Source organism: Coregonus lavaretus (assembly GCF_964263955.1).
Source record: "Coregonus lavaretus genome assembly, chromosome: 31".
Classification (NCBI taxonomy): domain Eukaryota; kingdom Metazoa; phylum Chordata; class Actinopteri; order Salmoniformes; family Salmonidae; genus Coregonus; species Coregonus lavaretus.
This window is the reverse complement of record NC_140018.1, coordinates 27,706,023-27,725,203: the sequence shown is the minus strand read 5'-3', so window position 1 is coordinate 27,725,203 and position 19,181 is coordinate 27,706,023. Positions and strand designations below refer to the sequence as shown.

General features: G+C 40.0%; 1 protein-coding gene across 9 annotated transcripts in view; it reads right to left on the bottom strand.

Moving 5' to 3' along the window:
- The window catches only part of LOC311106546 (ephrin type-A receptor 7), an 87,913-nt gene extending 76,212 nt beyond the window's left edge, over window positions 1-11,701 (bottom strand). For 8 of the 9 annotated variants that reach the window (XM_084148916.1, XM_084148918.1, XM_084148922.1 and 5 more), the window contains exons 1-3: window positions 11,506-11,696; window positions 9,795-9,859; window positions 5,993-6,662 (exon numbers count right to left, since the gene is read on the bottom strand). In XM_084148916.1, the coding sequence (XP_084005042.1) occupies window positions 5,993-6,662; window positions 9,795-9,859; window positions 11,506-11,599 (829 nt within the window). In that variant the 5' untranslated portion in view covers window positions 11,600-11,696. Of the gene's footprint in view, window positions 1-5,992; window positions 6,663-9,794; window positions 9,860-11,505 lie in introns of all 9 variants that reach the window. The other variant, XM_084148921.1, reaches the window with a different exon arrangement.
- Window positions 11,702-19,181: the final 7,480 nt, after the last annotated feature.

The following is a 19,181-nucleotide window of genomic DNA, read 5'->3' as shown; positions in this document are numbered from 1 at the left end:
ATTTCATGAATAGACAGAATCATAGTAAACATTCTCTGTTTTGAAGCAAACAAAGACAATGAGGAGAGATATGTGGGTAGACATTGTTGACCCTAAAATGGAGACCTTTGCTATTTTGTGTCAGATTGCGTTATTTCCAATGTGACACCGGGGTCTCTCATTGGCTATGCATAAGGTCAGGGAATATTAACTTCATTTACACATGGCTGCAAACAAGGACGGGCTGGACAATGGAGGCCTGCCTCTTGCGCTTAGTAACGTGAGCGCCCTGGATGACAGGACACTGCCAAGACGGAAGATGGATGATCGCAGCGGTTGACCCTTGGTCATCAAAAGAGTCACCTCTCTGGCCCCCTCTCCCCGCACAACAATAGCCCCTTCCCCGTGCCTCAGCAGCCCTCATCTGCACTTGCACTAACAGGTTCAGACACTTCCATCGATCCCCAGTTCCATTCCTCTTGAGATTGTGGGCTTTACTTCTCTTTGGCTATCTAAACTGTGGCACAGATGTCTTTTTTGTAATTGCTCAGCCGCTGACTCTTGGGAGGGATGCCATCGGACAGGCGAACATGATGTCAGAAGACAACGTCTTGCCATTTAGTGGTGCTGTCCCTGTGGGTGAAAGTGATATGTGACTGGGCCCGGGGTCTTAGCACCTAGCCGTGTGTCAGGGAGGGCCTGTCTGTTGTCAGCGAGGCTCTCTCCTCTGGGAGCTCTGTAGACCGGTGGCTCTGCACTTCAATCTTCCTTTAAGAGGAAAATCAATAACTTATTACATAAGCTCACACTTTTTTCCCCACTTACACCCAGAGCAGGCAGAGAGGGGACTTAAAAATGTGCTTAGAAGGGCTCTGTAGCATGAAAGCCTAGTATTATTTTTCCAGTGACTTGTTCTCCTTGTACAAAACAGGCACATACTCTATTACACAGTAACTATACATATGGGGGGGTGTAAATAGGTGACAGTGTTTGTTTCTATCTATAAGCCTACATACTATTTATATAAATCCCCCCCAAAAACTAAACAAATTAATTTTGAGATTTGATGTAAGCTGTTGACCATGTTTGTGTTTAAAAGCAACAGATACAATGGCCCATCTGTGCCTATCACTGTGCTACCTGCCAGGTCAAACAAAAAAACAAGAACAACCCTGAAGCTGTGGAAGGATGCAGCTATTCACAGGAAGCTAGCCGACACTGGCGGTGACAAGACTAGCCACCATCTATCACCAAATTATTTCAATCTTGATTGATTTAAATCCAGTTGCGTCTCCTGGTGATTCTGTGTGCACCACTTTTTGCATAATTAAGCTTGGTAGCGGTTGCAAGGGATAGCTATTTGGAGCATTACATTCACACCTTATCAATCAGGAGGAGCGTCAAAATGCATGAGGTCCCCTGACTCCTGGCTTCATTTGAAATGCTAAGTAGTTGCCTGGGCTTGGAGCTGGGCTGGGGCTGCTCGGCAGCCTGCTGCCCGGTGCCTTTCTCCCCTCCACACAAACACACCTTGGGCTTCTGTGGTCAACCCCAACACAGCTAGGTCCTTCCCTCAGGGGCCTCGGCCCATCAATCAGCCCTAGACTAACTCCTGTCCGACTTCCTGACACCCCAAGATGGATGGTGTCAGTGTATGCAGGATGCTATATCCTTTCATTAATTATCTTGTTAGTATGTAGCGATAGCGCTGGGATAAGGTCGTGTTTTATATGTTTACTTGAGGTACTAGGCCTTTCACACTGGAGAAATAGTTGAGCAGGTCAATAGTTAATCCGTTGTCAGGATAGGTTACTTAAAGGGCAACTCCGACACTTTTAACATTTGGGATGTTATTATGAAGTATTTAGTAATGTCCTACACAGTTTTAGTGTAATTTTATGATTTAATGTTTATTGACTGTTTAGTGATGAGCAGGATCCCTGAGATGACGAATAAAATTAATTATGGACAGTCATTTTCAGCGATCTATAAAACCATCTGTAGTTTTTTCTATCATATTGGAACTCCCTGCTATATGTTGCGCTGGTTGTCTTTGTCTAATAACATCTGGAAATATTTTAAATAGACACTCAAAATCCTAATGATATTTATAGCCAGTTTACTCAAATATTCTTCTGTTGCTCAAGGCTCAAAGTCCCATGATTCCATTCCACTCCCACCATCACCGATGAAGTTGCACGGCCATGTATTTTCATGGTTAGTGCTATCCGGGATCCTTGGGACGCCCCTACCCTGAACCCTAAACATAACCCCTACCCTTACCCTAACCTTAACCTTAACCCTTACCTAACCCTAAACTTAACCATTTTAAATGTCAACTTCAACGGGGTAGGGAAGTCCCAAGGACCACTAATTGCAAGTAACATATTTTCGTAGTGTAAACTTTTTTTATTAGTTCCAATAGGCCTTCAGTGTTGTTGGATGGTTGCTTGGACAGTCCTTAAGGCTGTATTTGGCTTCTTCTTTTTTTACACTTTATTTCAGATGCAGCATTGCTAATATTAGCATTACTAATATTAGCACCAAAGATACAGGCTTCAAGCATGAGACTGGGATTCCGTAGTGATGTGTCATAATACATGTTGTGTTTTAACAGGCCTGCATGTTTTTTGACTGTTGTTTAAGATTAAACTTGGCTGTAATTGTTGCAAACACACTTGTTTCTGATGTATCAGTCGGGCTAGCTAACTATCAGATACAGTAACTTAGGGTTAGCATTCGTTAGCAATCATTAGCATCTAAATTCTAATGATTATCTATATATATTATTATAATTTTTTGTCATTTTAGCAGATGCTCTTATCCAGAGCGACTTACAGTTAGTGAGTGCATACATAATTTTTTTATTTTTCATACTGGCCCCCCATTTGAATCGAACCCACAACCCTGGCGTTGCAAACGCCATGCTCTACCAACTGAGCTACATCCCTGCCGGCCATTCCCTCCCCTACCCTGGACGACACTGGGCCCCATGGGTCTCCTGGTCGCGGCCGGCTACGACAGAGCCTGGATATGAACCAGGATCTCTAGTGGCACAGCTAGCACTGCGATGCAGTGCCTTAGACCACTGCGCCACTCGGGAGTGTAATGCAGTGTGTAATGTAATTGATTGGTGACAATGACGTGAACATATATTCAGCATGATATTCATGCAAACATTATTATATATTTACAACCCAAAAGTATTGTGAAATGGACTCTTAATTTATGACATAAGCTTCGTCTGGGCTTGCTAGCCAGCTAAATGAACTGCAGACTGGGCAGAGCATTGCATCTTGGGAGGTGAAATGCACTCTGGGAATTGTAGTATACTGTAGATGAGGGCAATGCAGATGCTTCAAAAATTACAAAAACAAGGAATTGTGCAATATGACTAACAAAAATGATAAAAAATGTATATAAAATATTACAGATGTGCATTTATACTAACAGCATAATAACTGGTTATAAAGTGGTGGAATTGTCCTTTAACAACATAATTATGTGATGTGTTAAAATTGGACAACATACAGGTCAATAGTTATTCAGCTCTCAGGAGTTGGTTGCTTAGGAACAATTATGTGATGTGTTAAAATTGGACAACATACATTCCTAGGGTTCGAGAATAACTCAGGCAAAACACAAGGGCCCTCTCTTTCTCAAAATGACTCAGTGGCTCCATTTCAATGAGTGGGCCACTGCTGAACAGAACCTGAAAATGAATGCCCACTATTTTAACACCACACACTTCTATGCAAATAAACCCTGCGCACGCTGCAGGACACTTCAAATGGGCCTTTTTCAAAACCCATAACACTGAATCTCCTAACACTGGGAGAGAGAGAAAGACAGGTATTCATAGTGCTGCAGATTGCCACACAAAGAGTTAAAAAGAGACAAAGACGGGGAGGGAGAGGAGTGAAAGACATGCTGTGCTTCTCCAGTGACGGTGATGAATGAGTGGATCACAACACGTTTTGGAGGAGGCCGCTGCATCCACAGAGGGGGGCTGCTAGTCCTCGAATGACATGACTGACAGCTCAACTCACTTGCTCCTCCTTCAACCTTCTGCTCGATATTTCACAGACGGCCATTTTATAGTTGGGGAATACTGTAGATATTGAAAATGGAACAGTGAGGGAATGTGTGAGGGAATGTGTATCTATGATCTATATAGCAAGGCGCAGTATCCCAATCAGGAAGCTAAAAGAGAGGCCTGGGTAAAGACTGTGTGAAATCCAACACAAGTATTTTATCTGTACTATTGTAGGGCAATGGCCTGCAGGATAAGCTAGTCGCAGTTACAAAGGACGAAACCATCTTCCATTCTAGGCCCCATTGCAGTGGTGTTCAACCGATGGAAAACTGTTGTATTTTCCCCTTTGATTTGCTCCAGAAGAAACCCCTGAATGGGCTGTTTAAAATCACCACATCTATGCGAAGCTGCTGATGCTGCAGTATGATGTTCATTTTATTTAGATTAACTACCCCATAATACAATAGCCAACCATGCCCCAATTGAAAAAAATCTCTTATAAAGTTAAGGAACATTTTAGTATTTTTGTTGGATCAGTTAATTGCCTGGAATGGGCAACATTTCAGTTCTAACAGGCCATGTGCACAATGCTTTACAAGCAGAAGAGCAGGCATAAGCAGACACTTTTTAGACAAAGCTTTTATAATATATGCTACATTGTTTGCTCCTTTGGAAGTGAATCAGAAAATGGCCCAAATTGCTTTTTACTGTAGCTTTCGTCCCTGGGGCAGAAATGCACACCTACTTACCAAAAGAACATAAACAACACCAGAAAAAGTACTCCTGGGTGTTGAGCGAGCTCTACCACATTTGAGGGAACATAACTCAAGAGGCAATTTTAGTTTTTTGATAATATCACCTAAGTACACTTCACAGGGTAGAGGGTATATGCCTAACTCACTGGTGAAGGACCATGTGTGGCAGTAGTGGCCTGAATGTGGCTAGCCTACTTGGAATTCTAATTTGTGCTGAGACACATTCCCTTTAATTATTACTGGTCAGTACCCCTCATAAGCTGCTTAGATGGACGTTGTGAGGGGGGGAAAAGCTTGGCTGACAAGACAGGGCACTTAAACTATGTGACCTAAGTAGTTCTCCTTTAATCCACTGTGATTTTTATCTTACAAGTCAGGTGGCCACTGAAAATAATCCATTGTGCAATTATAGTGACATAAAGCATTTTAATGCTAATTGCAGAGGCATGGTGCTAGGACCAAACAACACAGCCAAGCTTGACTGTAATTGCGTTTCCTGTTAGGGCCCTTCATAAATATCCTGGGGCCTAAATGCCACAGTATGGCGGCTATTTGTTTCCCTCTCTGTCAGGGTTGTTTGGATTGGGCAGAGGGATACTGAAAGATTGGATGGACATCCTTCAGACCTGTGTATTCTGCAAGTGATTGCCTTGGCCAGCAGCCATCCATACAGGTAAGTGCTCTTGCCAAGGAGTACTGAGCTAAACTGAAGTGCAAGTTATCATTTAATCCCAGTGTCAACAGAACCACGGCTATAAATTAAGAGCCCGCTAATCAAACAATTAACATGGATTCCAATTATTACACTGAGGATTTCTGGGCCTCCATACTTTATCCATAATTATTATTGCCTTCAAATCAGCTGCTTTAATTTTATTTGCCACCACAACTATTCAATGTGGCCTAAATTGTCATTTGCATGCTTTGCATAATTAAAAACTAAAATGCTCAACAGATTTTTTCTGATGTTTAGGCATGGCATGGGTGATCCTATGCGATAATGAATCAAAGGGAAAAAACGATTCTAAACATGTACATTTGAATGAGGCACATTTTCTGCTTACCAATAAATGTAATATTTCCCCTAATTAAAACAATGTTTGGAGTTTCTCAATATTGCAAACTGCCGTTTTTTCAGAGGATGGAAAAATTATGCCACTAATGAAAACTGAGTATAGGGAGAATATTTACAGAGAGGTTAATATACTGTAACTGTACTCACGTTCACATGCATCGCCCTTCTGATGAAATCCTGCTTTGCATATACATTTCCCTATAGGCACCAGCCATTCCCCCTCTGCGCTGCAGTGCATCTTGGGAGAGTTGTCGGCCTCCTCCTCGGCGTCACTGACACACATGCCCTCGACCTCGACCAGAGAGGAGAACTCTGAACCCGTCACTGTGTCTGGGAAAGTGGCCAGGTTCTCAATGATGGACCAGCACTTCTTGTAATAAACTTTGACAGAGACCAGAGCGATGCATGCCCCTACATCCTGGAAGGCCAGGTAAAACCCTCGTCTGGACAGCGGCCCAATGATGCGCACTTCTGTATTCAGCTTCATCTTCCTCTCTCCCAGGTCCCCCTGGGTGAAGCTCTCGTCTGCTGCGATTGTGTCAATTTTTACGTACTGGTTCTCTCGTATATTCCTGCCGACTTCCGAATCGGTTTCCTGATAATACAAGTTGAATGTCTCCTTGCACGTGCCCACCACACCGGGTAGACTGTTACAATCCCTCAAGGTGAACTTCAGTTCCACAAAAATCCTTTGGGCATCACCCTTTTCTATCCAGTTAGTCCGAAGCCAGTTATTCTGATTGGGCTCCATGACCTGACAAACCTGGTATGTGCGAATGGGGGTGTAGTTTTCATCCAACCCGCTGATCTCTTCCCACTACAAAAGAACAGAGCACAAGTTTGGTAAATTTATATTGATTGGCTCTCATCAGCGATATACTTTTGCAATGAAATCAAAACACAACGATGTAAATGACGGACGGTTTTTATGCCCTACTGTAGTATTGTTTCAATACAGTGTCTTTGTATGTAATACATAGTAATAAAGGAGTGTAAAAGGTGAAAAAAATGAATAATAAAGGTGCATAAAGGTGGTGCAGCACAAGTAAATCCCAAGCACATAGGGAAAGAAAATACCTCCATTATTGGAGTACTTTCTGAAAAATGTGTCATCCATTTTGCTTTTAAACTATTTGGAAATGAGTTTGCAACTAATATACATAATCCATAAACTCATCACTGTTATTCTGAAATCAGTCCCAAATAAATATTATAAAATACTTACAGAAACTAACAGAGAAAAGTGCCTTCAGAAAGTATTCATACCCCTTAATATATTCCAGATTTTGTTGTGTTACAAAATAAATACACATTTTTTTTACAGTCAATACATGTTAGAATCACCTTTGGCAGCGATTACAGCTGTGACTCTTTCTGGGTAAGTCTCTAAGAGCTTTCCACACCTGGATTGTACAATAGTATTTTAAAATTCTTCAAGCTCTGTCAAGTTGGTTGTTGATCACTGCTAGACAGCCATTTGCAAGTCTTGTCTTATATTTTCAAGCTGATTTAAGTCAAAACTGTAACTAGGCCACACAGGAAGATTCAATGTCGTCTTGGTAAGCAACTCCAGTGTATATTTGGCCTTGGGTTTTAGGTTATTGTCCTGCTGAAAGGTGAATATACTCCCAATGTCTGTTGGAAAGCAGACTGAACCAGGATTTCCTCTAGGAATTTGCCTGTGCTTAGCTCTATACCATTTATTTATATCCTGAAGAAAACTCACTAGTCCTTGCCGATGACAAGCATACCCATAACATGATGCAGCCACCACATGCTTGAAAATATGAAGAGTGGTACTCAGTGATGTGTTGTGTTGGATTTGCCTTATTGCAAAAAGGTTTCCTTCTTTTCACTCTGTCATTTAGGTTAGTATTGTGGAGTAACTACAATGTTGTTGATCCATCCTCAGTTTTCTCCTATCACAGCCATTAAACTCTGTAACTGTTTTAATTGGCCTCATGGTGAAATCCCTGAGTGGTTTCCTTCCTCTCCGGCAACTGAGTTAGGAAGGGCGCCTGTATCTTTGTAGTGACTGGGTGTATTGATACACCATCCAAAGTGTAATTAATAACTTCACCAAGCTCAAAGGGATATTCAATATGCTCGACTGAGGGACCTTACAGATAATTGTATGCCTTGGGTACAGAGATGAGGTAGTCATTCAAAAATCATGTTAAACACTTTTATTGCACACAGAGTGAGTCCAAGCAACTTATTATGTGACTTGTTAAGCAACATTTTTACTCCTGAACGTATTTAGGCTTGCCATAACAAAGGGGTTAAATACTTATTGACTGAAGACATTTCAGCTTTCCATTTGTAATTCATTTGTAAAAATGTCTAAAAACACCACTTTGACATTATGAGGTATTGTGTGTAGGCCAGTGACAAAAAATCTCAATTTAATACATTTTAAATTCAGGCTGTAAGACAACAACATTTGGAAAAAGTCAAGAGGTGTGAATACATTCTGAAGGTACTGTAAGTAAACCTGATAAGCATAAAAACAAATTATGGATCAATTAAGATTATTTCCATTCATGACTTTCCAATCACATTACTTAATTTTGTATTTCTTTTTTAAATGTTTTTATTTATTAAAATGTAAAAACATTTAGAGACCGGCTATTATGGAAAGTTGACTAGAGGCCTAGGCTACATCAAAAACTAAATTAATATCTCTTCACTTAAATGCCACCCATCCAATAGATTTTCAGGACTACTACTATTGACATCAATTAACATTAACAAATATCCCACCCAAATTGCCTTTGTAGAATTCAGTCCGACACTGTGGCAATTTTTAAAAGCTTGCCTCCGGATAGTGCGGCTGACAATTACCGAGAGGCACATATGCATGGTAATGAGTCAGCCAGATATAATTATACTGGAACGTGTTGAAATTTCCCATTCCAATTAGCCCTAGATTTTCCTCGTTAGTAGGCCTACCGCCACCAATAAAGAACAAAAGAACAAGACTACAAGTTATGAGATAGTATGTAACTATTACATAGTAAGTCATTATTATGAGATATATAAGTCATAATTCTGAGATATGTAAGTCATAATTATGAGATAGTAAGTCTGGATCATGGTCATTGAATAGTCCTGCAGGTCGACCAATTTTAAAGGGGAAATCTGGGATTCAAACAAAAACAAAGCCCACTCCCCGTCACTTTATTTGGTAAACAGCTGAGGAATGGAGCAGGAGAAATGTAACCACTCTCAAATACATAGACGCAAGGACTCTCACATATGGAAGCAAGGATTGACCATTCATGAGATCAAAATAACAATTTTAACCATGTTTTGAAGCTATACCGTTTTTGTTTACAATTATATTGTTTACAAACAATGGAGTAAAACACGCGTGTATTTGGGGTTCTGATGGGGTAAGACTGTTGCTCATGCATTTCTAAGTTATATTCCTCAATAATGAATGGCTATACAGTATATTAATCATTTAAAAGTCAAAAATGGATGTACCAATCCCAGATTTACTTTTTAATGGAGGCACCAACTCACATCAAAAAAACTTTTTAATACATTAATATCGAACAATATCACCACAAACTCTCTCTCACTCACACACACACACACACACAACCTGTGATTGACTATAGGATATACAAAAGGTTATCCTTGAAAGTTGCGGACGGCCTGATGCAAAGTGCACATTGGATTCATGTGATACAGATCGCCTAAATGCATATCATAATAATGACTTACTATCTCATAATAACGACTTACTATGTCATAATAATAACATACTATCTCATAATAATGACCTACTATCTCAAAACTCGTAGTCAGATGTATTTATTTTTTGTGGTGGAAAGGACTTCCATATGGAGCATGATAATGGTGGAAATAATAGTGTTGATTCGAGTATTATATGTTGACGTTCTCAGAAGAGTGTAGGCTAGTTAGTGTCTGTCCCACTTACCCCACTAGGAGGATAGGATATCCACTCCAGCTCTGTCAGCTGCGCCTTGGAATCCAACAGAATCACTAGCGACAGGAAATAAAATGGTAGAGCAGGCGATTAAATCTCTGAATGTGCCACTGTCTGTTCGCTGAATATGACTAATAATCTATAAAAGTCTACTTTGCGGGTAGATGAGTAGACATATGACCCATTTTCTGCAGCCAGCTATTAAAATGAACAATTACAGGCTGAGCAGATGGGCATTGATGGCAATACCTTTCACCTAAATGACACTGCATGAGAAAACTGCTATATATTCAAGACATTGCAGCACCAAACACTGGATAAACACATGTTCCTTCCTATAAAGACTGAGGACAACTTGTATCTCCATTTATCTAAAAAGTAAGTGTTGTGTGTGACAACTTTGGGTTCCATGTAGCCTACAAACCACATAAACATGAGGTAAAATAGCACAATTATTCAAACCTATCGGTGTGTCTTTTTAGAATGCATGCATGCTGGTGCAATAAGGTTAGACGAGAACACCTGCCTCTGTACGTAAATCTCGGACATTAAAAAGCAATGCATGAGTCCTTGCTGTGCCCGGGCGACAGGCGCACTAACAACAGGAAAATGATCCCAAAACAGTTCAGATGTAGTCTACCAAAGGCGACATGAATTTGGTGTAAAAGTGTCACTTAAATATATTGGGTATAGGCATTCAATAGATTATTAGTGGGTAGTCACGGCCGAACCATTCACTGAATACAGCCCGAGAGCGTACTGCCGATTTATCTCCCTAGAACGCAGGGACCTGAGAGAGTGTGTTTAATAAAAGGGCTAAATATCTGTTAAATATATTGATCAGACATACGACTATATATTATAGCCATATATGCTTCTTTTTTTTTAACAATTTACACAGCCTGTTTCAAGCTTCAGACGGACACTACAGTAGACTATTTCAGAATCAATACAGTGTGTTTACGAACACAATAATCACCTTATAAGTGAAGGTCAACAACTTAGTGACATTTTAATCTTATTTCTATCCTTCCAATTGTATTTATTTATTAATAAGCCTATTTCTTTAGCAAGATGAACATAACATTCTTTAGTTTATTTATATCAACAGTGTATAGTGATCGTCCTTTCTATCGCTCTGTGTATGTGATATAGATATACTTTCCTTGCGCGCTCTGTGTATGCCAGTTTGTAGAAAAACAGATTTACTTAAGGTATTTCAAACATGAACTCCTGTAATGACAAGGAGGGTTACTGTGTACCATATTTATGGTGTCTAATGTGATAGTAATTAGCCTATCCAACGATCTTGGAAGTTTATTCCTAGTCATGATGTATGTATGATATGACACTGAGTGGAATGAAAATCTTCCCAAATGTAGACTTTCTAAGCCTTGTAAACGAAAATGTAACCATTGTCCGTCGATTTGGTGCCATGCGTAAAAGCCTGCTAAAATAGCCTACAACGGACCGTTTGTCCCACAAACGCTGTGTGGATGCGCACAGAGACTGCGATCCACTGACTAACAACACTGTATGTAATTGAAAAATGTATTTAACACATTTCACAAATACAGGAATTCGTGCGCAAACAACAGAATTTCAGGATGTGCGCTGTCTTTGGATGTCACTTCGCGCCATTGCCGATCAGTTTTCGGGATGTAGCCTGGATGATGAAAGGGTATCAAACTTTATTACATACCTTCTTTCGCATTCTGTGCTTTTCCAGTGTCCATAAAACAACATAGATGAATGCAAAATGTAATCCACAAACACGGAATCGACGTGGAACCCATGTTGTAAATGGAAGTTAGCTAGACAGTATTCGCTTTTCCACCGTGGCGTGTGCTTCCCATTGACGACGCTAAACCCCCTGCTACTTTAGGTTAATGTACAAGAAACTGCCGTCTCTCACTCAAATAGCATCAGCAGCTGCTGGGCGGGGACTGTAACACAACCGATGTCACTAAACTAGATTGATAGAGGAATTATCCACTCACGGCTCGTAGAAAAATATCCTGTGCAAGCTTTGTGACTAATACATTCGTTGCAGATTCTGTTCTTAGACATAAGGCATTAAGTATGATTTTAGGAAATGTTACAATCTAGTCCTCTTTGGCCAAGATGGACCTCTTTTGGGTAAGATTATGGTAAAAAGCTTATATTTCAGTACAAGACAAAACCTATTTTTTTATCGGCATACATTTTCATAGCCTAGGCCTATTTGACCCCCCCCCCCCCCCCCCCCCCCCTCTCTCTCTCTCTCTCTCTCTCTCTCTCTCATCTCTCAGAGTAAGGGATTGGGGATGAGGGTTGGAAAAGGGGGTATACTCTATATCAAAGCATGTGGTGCATTACCCTGAAATAACAACATAAATACACAAAACTTAAGGGGCATCTGGGCAAATAATGTTGTGTTCATGACTTGTTACCATATGTTTACCATGTTACCACTTTATTCTGTGCTGTAATGTAACATGCTAGTAAGGAGCCTCCATTTTAAACTCCACTGTCCCATGTATTTTGGTATTTGCTGAGAAGAGTGAGTAGAGACAATGAGACACAGTTGTGTGCATCATCTTCAGAAGGTCACCTTAAGATAGGAGTCCCACTGAGTCTGGTCATTGGGAGGAGATGAGTTGACTCATTATGTTGTGTTGTGTTGTGTTGCTGCATGAAAGACTGCTACCATACAGATTGAACTAACTGCATCCTGGGGTTCTAAGTAGCGCTCTAGAATCAAGATAAACACAAAACACAATTAAAAAGTGTAAAGTTAATTTCCAGTCGCTCAGATGACTTGGCAAATCACTGATAAATTGCAGCATAAAAGAGAAACTCATTAGCATGTGTTTCAGGTCACTAATTAATCTCCATTTACCTCATATAAGTAAAAAAACAGCTGTAATTATGACTCACAAATATTGATTAATAAACTATGTACATCATGAATGGATGGAAGGAGACAAGGACTCACTTCAACATTTATTTACCTCCGTTCTGTGTTTGGCCTGTTTATTATGCAAATGACTGTTAATCCTCTTTACCCTTGATACATGTTCCACCATGGCATTATGCTGTATCCCGCATTATTAGAGAATTAATATGTATTAAAGTTAACTTTATTATACAGTATTTTGTATTATTTATAACTTAACTCAGCAATATAAATGGTGCCTTTAATCGTTGATTAGAATAAAAATAAATACATATATATAATGACTGTAAGTCGCTTTGGATAAAAGCGTCTGCTAAATGGCATATTATTATTATTATTATTATATATATATTACAAGAAAATATTATGTTCAGGGGGGCATCATTTCAGACCTGTTGCTTGTGTTGATTTACTCACCACTGACTGTCAAAGGTAGATAATACTCTGCCTTTTGGATTTGTATCAAAGACGTTTGAATATTCATGGCTATTTGTTATTCACTCTCCATCTTTGGTTTAATTCCCATGTGACAAACTCAGGCATTATATGGCTTCCTTCCATTTCTCTAGAATAGGCTGAATCACTGGATAATAGATTCACGAGGGTATATACAATGAGTAAGCAATCCATATATGTTTCTACATTTAGAAATAGTTATATGTAAGGCGCAATGCAGTCTTTTTATGATATTATTAACATTCGGGCATCGATACATCATAGAAGATCTGCGATCCATGAAACTATATTCTGTATCATGCCAAGGAATTGTCAAGCTGGGTCAGATCTCAGGTCATTATAAGCTTCTGAGATGAATTACCTATATTTGATTTAATTATCTGTTGCTTACTGTTACCATGGCACTCTCTAATTGGGTTCTTGTTATTATACCATGCTGTGGTCAGATGGAAGTGACACTCTGGACAAGGGAATAAGACTGTATTAGTCGTGTGTTCAGAGTTTTCTAGTAAAGCTATCAGCAGCAACTAGGCATATCCTTTGGTCTGGGGTGTGGATTGGTTATTACATAGGAACCCATAAACCCATACATGTGACAGATAAAATCTTAGTTTTTCAAAAGTTTAATATTTAAATTATAGCGTGTGAGAGTTGCACTTGGAGCAAATTCAGGTTGAAACTAGTGTCCAACTGTCCATCATATGGGGCAACAATGATGAGGGAGTGTCCGGAGGGAGAGATGCAGCTGTTGCTGCAAAACCAAGTGTTATCGCAAGCTGTGAACTGACAGACACTTACTGCTCCCATTCAGTCTGTTTGAGGACCCCCCTAGTTGTCGAGATATCAGTGGAAATGAATGTGACATCATTAGGCAAGTGAACGTAGCTAGGCCCACTCCCCAAAACCAAAATAAATCATAGAGCCTGAGAAGAAATTACCACCTGCGACCAATAATTCACAAGAGTAACTACAGGTTTAATGACACAGACACAATAGTTTATTATACAGTATTAAACATTCAGTACTTTTCTGGTTCCCTTCCAGTGAAAGCCAAACCTCCACCAACCAGACTGTCCTCATCAGCAGGAAGTGACACGGCACTTCTTTTAAAGCTTCTTTCCCTGCAGGACTGAATGATGTGGTTCTCACCCAGAGCAACCGAAGACTGCTGAGATGTAAAGAGGGTGACTGACTACTTATGTATACAGCTCTGTCTTGTTCCCATGCACCTCTGGCTGTGTTAGTAAGTAGTGGGAAACACCTCCACAGCAGCATGCTACAGGCTGATCCTGGTATCCTGCATGGCTGGGTGGGGGCAGTCTGAACGTCTGTGAGGCCCTGGAGGAACACACCACCCAGAGGTTTATAACGACATTGAGGAAAAAGCCATGAGGCCCTGTCAAATGGTGGTTAGGTTGGGCTAGCAGGTAATTCCGATATTTTTATAGTTCCCTAATATGGAATTGTGGTCCCATAGGAAATCTCAAGTGTTGAAAATTCACTGGGGCTGTGGGGCAGCTCACACCCATTTGCACCTGACACCGGTTTGTTGATATAATCACATTCCTGTCGGAGTCTGTCTCTGTTAAAAAAATGTAAAGCATTGAAGAAACAGTAATCATGCCACCCAATTCCCCCAGTGTTAAAACAGATAGAAGGCTCATATTCATGCCTTGGGTCACAATTAAGTTAATATGAAAAAGTTTAAAAAAGGAGGGAAATATGCTGGAAATACTTAATATGCAGTGATCCAATTAACCAGTTCAAATAGAGCGATATGCAAACGTATCTTTATTTAGCATGTTCCTATCTCTGTTAATTATTTATGCATAGTCACTTTAACTCTACCCACATGTACATATTACCTCAACTACCTCAACTAGCCGGTGCCCCCGCACATTGACTCTGCAACGGTACCCCCCTGTATATATAGCCTCCCTACTGTTACTTTATTTTACTTCTGCTCTTTTTTTTCTCAACACTTTTTTTGTTGTTGTTTTATTTTTACTTTTTTTGTTAAAAATAAATGCACTGTTGGTTAAGGGTTGTAAGTAAGCATTTCACTGTAATGTCTGCACCTGTTGTATTCGGCGCATGTGACCAATACAATTTGATTTGATTTGATTTGATGTAAGTATATTCCGGGATAACAGGAAGGATATAGCAGGAAGGTTCCATTCGAGGCATATGTATTAAAGAGAGAACATAGACTGTGTTCTAGGCTACTTGTATAGGCCATTGGAACCACCAGTATGATGATCTGTCAGTGTATAAAGGCAGGCTGGTTTGTGTGACTAATTGTCATAGCAACTTAAAAAACAATTCACTTATTTATCTTTAATTTAATTACATGAAGAGCAAAGGTCGGAATGGAAAATTACAGACACAACCGAAGACTAATGGCGCCTCAAACAACACAACAGTGTCACCAGAGGAGGAAAAAACATGCATTGACCGATGTGCTCACTTTAAAGTTAAGCAGCATCAATACTTGTACTTTCAATTCAAGCATGTTATTTCATAGCTCGTGGAAATGAATTCAAACTCTCAAACACTATCTGCACTGTGTATGCAAAAGCACTGCCTTTATGCAACAATTTCAAATTAATCTGACGTTTAATAATTGCAAATGGGGATAGAACCGGTTGGTTTTCTGAAAATATATATTCTGCTTTCCATCCATCATGTTCCTTCAACATTTATAATTCAAGTTCCAGTAGTTTTGAGGGGAGCCCTTAAGTTCTGCTTGTGTCCTGTGAGTTCTGCCTCTGTGTGTTGGTTCCTTAGAGGTCTTCCTTACTAATGACAGGGTCAGTGCCTGCACCATGGGTCTTTGGGCTACACCAGACATGGAGGGATTCTTCTAGTGACAGATGAAGACATCCAGACATGTACGGAAACCATGTGGTTGGTAAGTTCCTCCTTCATGTTTCAGGAGAAGCAATTTGATTGGCTCAGCCAGGATCATGAATGTCTACCTGTATATTTTGGCATGGTGAAAAAAGACCCGCCTACATAGCCTCAGATGTTTACTTTAAACGGCTGTCACTATGTCGCTGGAAAAATTAGGAACAATAAGGTTCCTTCGGCCAAGAATAAATTCACAAATCAACCGTTTGCATAAACTGTAAAAGGAAGGGTGGGGCGTTGTTGTGATCAATGATTGAGTCGTTTTTAAGTGTGAGAACATTGTGATGTAGCAATGATATACATTACAATTTTTCTCCCTATACCTGACTATAAATGTAATCTTTACATCCTCTGAAACACAGATGAAAGCATAAGGTGAGAACTGATAAGGTGAGAACTGGTTCCCGCTCAAAGGATCAGATTATAGGGCTGCTATATCATCTTCTGATATACTGTACCCTGAGGAGTTTAAAAGTTAAGACTGAAAGGATGTGAAAGGATGAGGTGTCACAATGACACTAAGAACCTATAAGCCATCCAATTACTGTCCATGTCGCATGCAGATCACCTTTCCATGGACAGTACACGTGTACACTATTCTTCTGTAATAATTCATGCGAACATAGTGTCTATGTATGTATTGTATAATGTAAAGTGTTACCATACATGTATTAATAACCTGCTGAAGTACTTCAGCATGGTATGTGCTGCAAGGATTATGTGGTGGAGACAAAGTCAAAACTGAACTCATAATTTAAAGTTATCATTATTCAGCTGTTCATGCAATGATACATCTAATTTTACAGACAAAAATAGGTACGGATTGCTGGGATCAAAACAAGGGATGCATCCCAAATGGAACCTTATTTCCTATATAGTGCACCCTATTCCCTACATAGTACACTACTTTTGACTAGGGCCCAAAGCCTCCCTCTTTCAGGTATTGCAGCTCTGTCAGACTGTTACTGTACGTGTCACCAAGATCCAAATGTGGAAGCAGTATAGCATTACTCAACTGTCTCTTATAAATCAACTACCTCAGAGAGAAAAAAGCAGCCAGGGAGTTGGTAAGGATTTCCATTGCGTGAAATAGTAGTCGGTGGCCCCCGTGAATCTGAAGGATGCCAAGCAGAAAGGTGTTTTATTTCACTGTTTCTCCAGCTGCCTGCTCTAAAATGCTGACGGCATCCACTTTGGTGATGGTTGGTCTGCGTCTCCCTGGCCTGTTCAGCCAGTCAGCCACGCCAAAGGCGGCCCACAGCCCAGACAGAAGCCAAGCTTGGATAGCTGCTGTCTGGCAGCCATGGCTCCTGAGAAATATTACATGTCCTGTCCTCCAATTATGGTTTAATCAGTTCCCTGCACAATGTATTGACCAATTCTAATTCCTTTAGGCCTTTTTGTTTGGGATATTGCAATAGTATCCTCTTGTGAACACTACCAAGCAGATTTCTCCATTGTCTTACTCTTTGGGGAATGTTATTAGATGGCAAGGCTATTTTTGGCTAATTTGCTTAGGGGTTTACTCTGCAACAAACTTGCACAAACCGCAAACTTGTCAGAAATAAGTGATTGGGGAACTTGCTCAGTGCAATAATAGTGTATTGATAGGAAAATCATAGGGGTTCAGCATGAACAACAAAAGAATGACAACAAATTAACTGAAAACCTTAGTCCTACCAGAACCTCTGGTTGTGTCTGAGTCTTGAATGGAAATCCAAGTCCAGGTCCAAATAAATATTTGTAATCCAATGGAAAACTCCTAAAAAATAATCCCAACGGAATCCCAGATATTATAGTCTCGACGGCCGGTGCGACTATAGTATGGGATTGGTTGAAGCTCAATGTTAAATTCAAATATCCCTACCATTATATTTAAGCCAATATGACGCCAATGTCGATGAAAATTCGCAAATCAACTTGATTGTAGGTTCACAAAACACTCCCCGCCTTTCATCATGATGCATCTGGCCATTACCAAAAACCACTATACCAGATTTTTGACCGAGTCATTAGCATTAGGGTCGCCAGACAATTTCTTTCCCAAACCTAGCTCAAATTCTAGACGTTTAATTAAAACGAGGCTGCAGCGTCCAATAATCCATTAGGACTGAATACGTTTGTAGGTGCAACGGTTTTTATTAAATTCACAATTTATCGCTCTAACGTCCACATTTCTGCCCAATAAAAACCAACGATGTGCTACCTTTTTGTAGCATTTCTGATAATGCTAACATCTTTTCAGCCGAATCTCAGTGCTCTAAAACCAGGTTGAGCAACTTGGTTGCTGCGCAACAGAAGCAGCTACCTAGTAGAAGGCTAGCAGCTGTAACTAGCTAGCTAACACCAGTTGGATGACAAGCAAAAGAAAGGTATATTCTGCTATGGAAGGTTTTTCATATGGCTGAAGTTATCTGTGTAAACTGTTGACCTGTGGACAATTGCATGTAATCAGAGCACAAACAAATACGCTAACAAACTTCCTTGACTGCTATTATATATGACCAGTTAGATACACAAAACTTTGGGAAAACTGCCATGCAGCTAATTTTTAATACATGCACACACCAGATCCAGAGCAAATTCTAGCCCTTACCTTATGTATTTATTCAGTACACTCCCTCCTCTATCAATGCAATTTTCTTCTTGTCATTAGAATCCACATTTGCTGACTTTTCAACGTGCACCCGAAAACCTGAAGTCGCCATCCGCAAGTAAAAAATTGCATCCAGGTAAAACAACAACAACATCATAATGATCACTGCTTGCTTGCGCTACATGTGCGCAGTCAAAAGAAAACGCCATTCTTGCTAACTTGGTTAGCTATGTGATCAAAATAAACTGTTTTCAACACGTCAACTGTTTTAGACAACAACCAAAAATGAATTTATTTGCAAATTATGGTGGAAAATAAGTATTTGATCACCTAAAAACGAGCAAGATTTCTGGCTCTCACAGACCTGTAACTTATTCTTTAAGAGGCTCCTCTGTCCTCCACTCGTTACCTGTATTAATGGCACCTGTTTGAACTTGTTATCAGTATAAATGACACCTGTCCACAACCTCAAACAGTC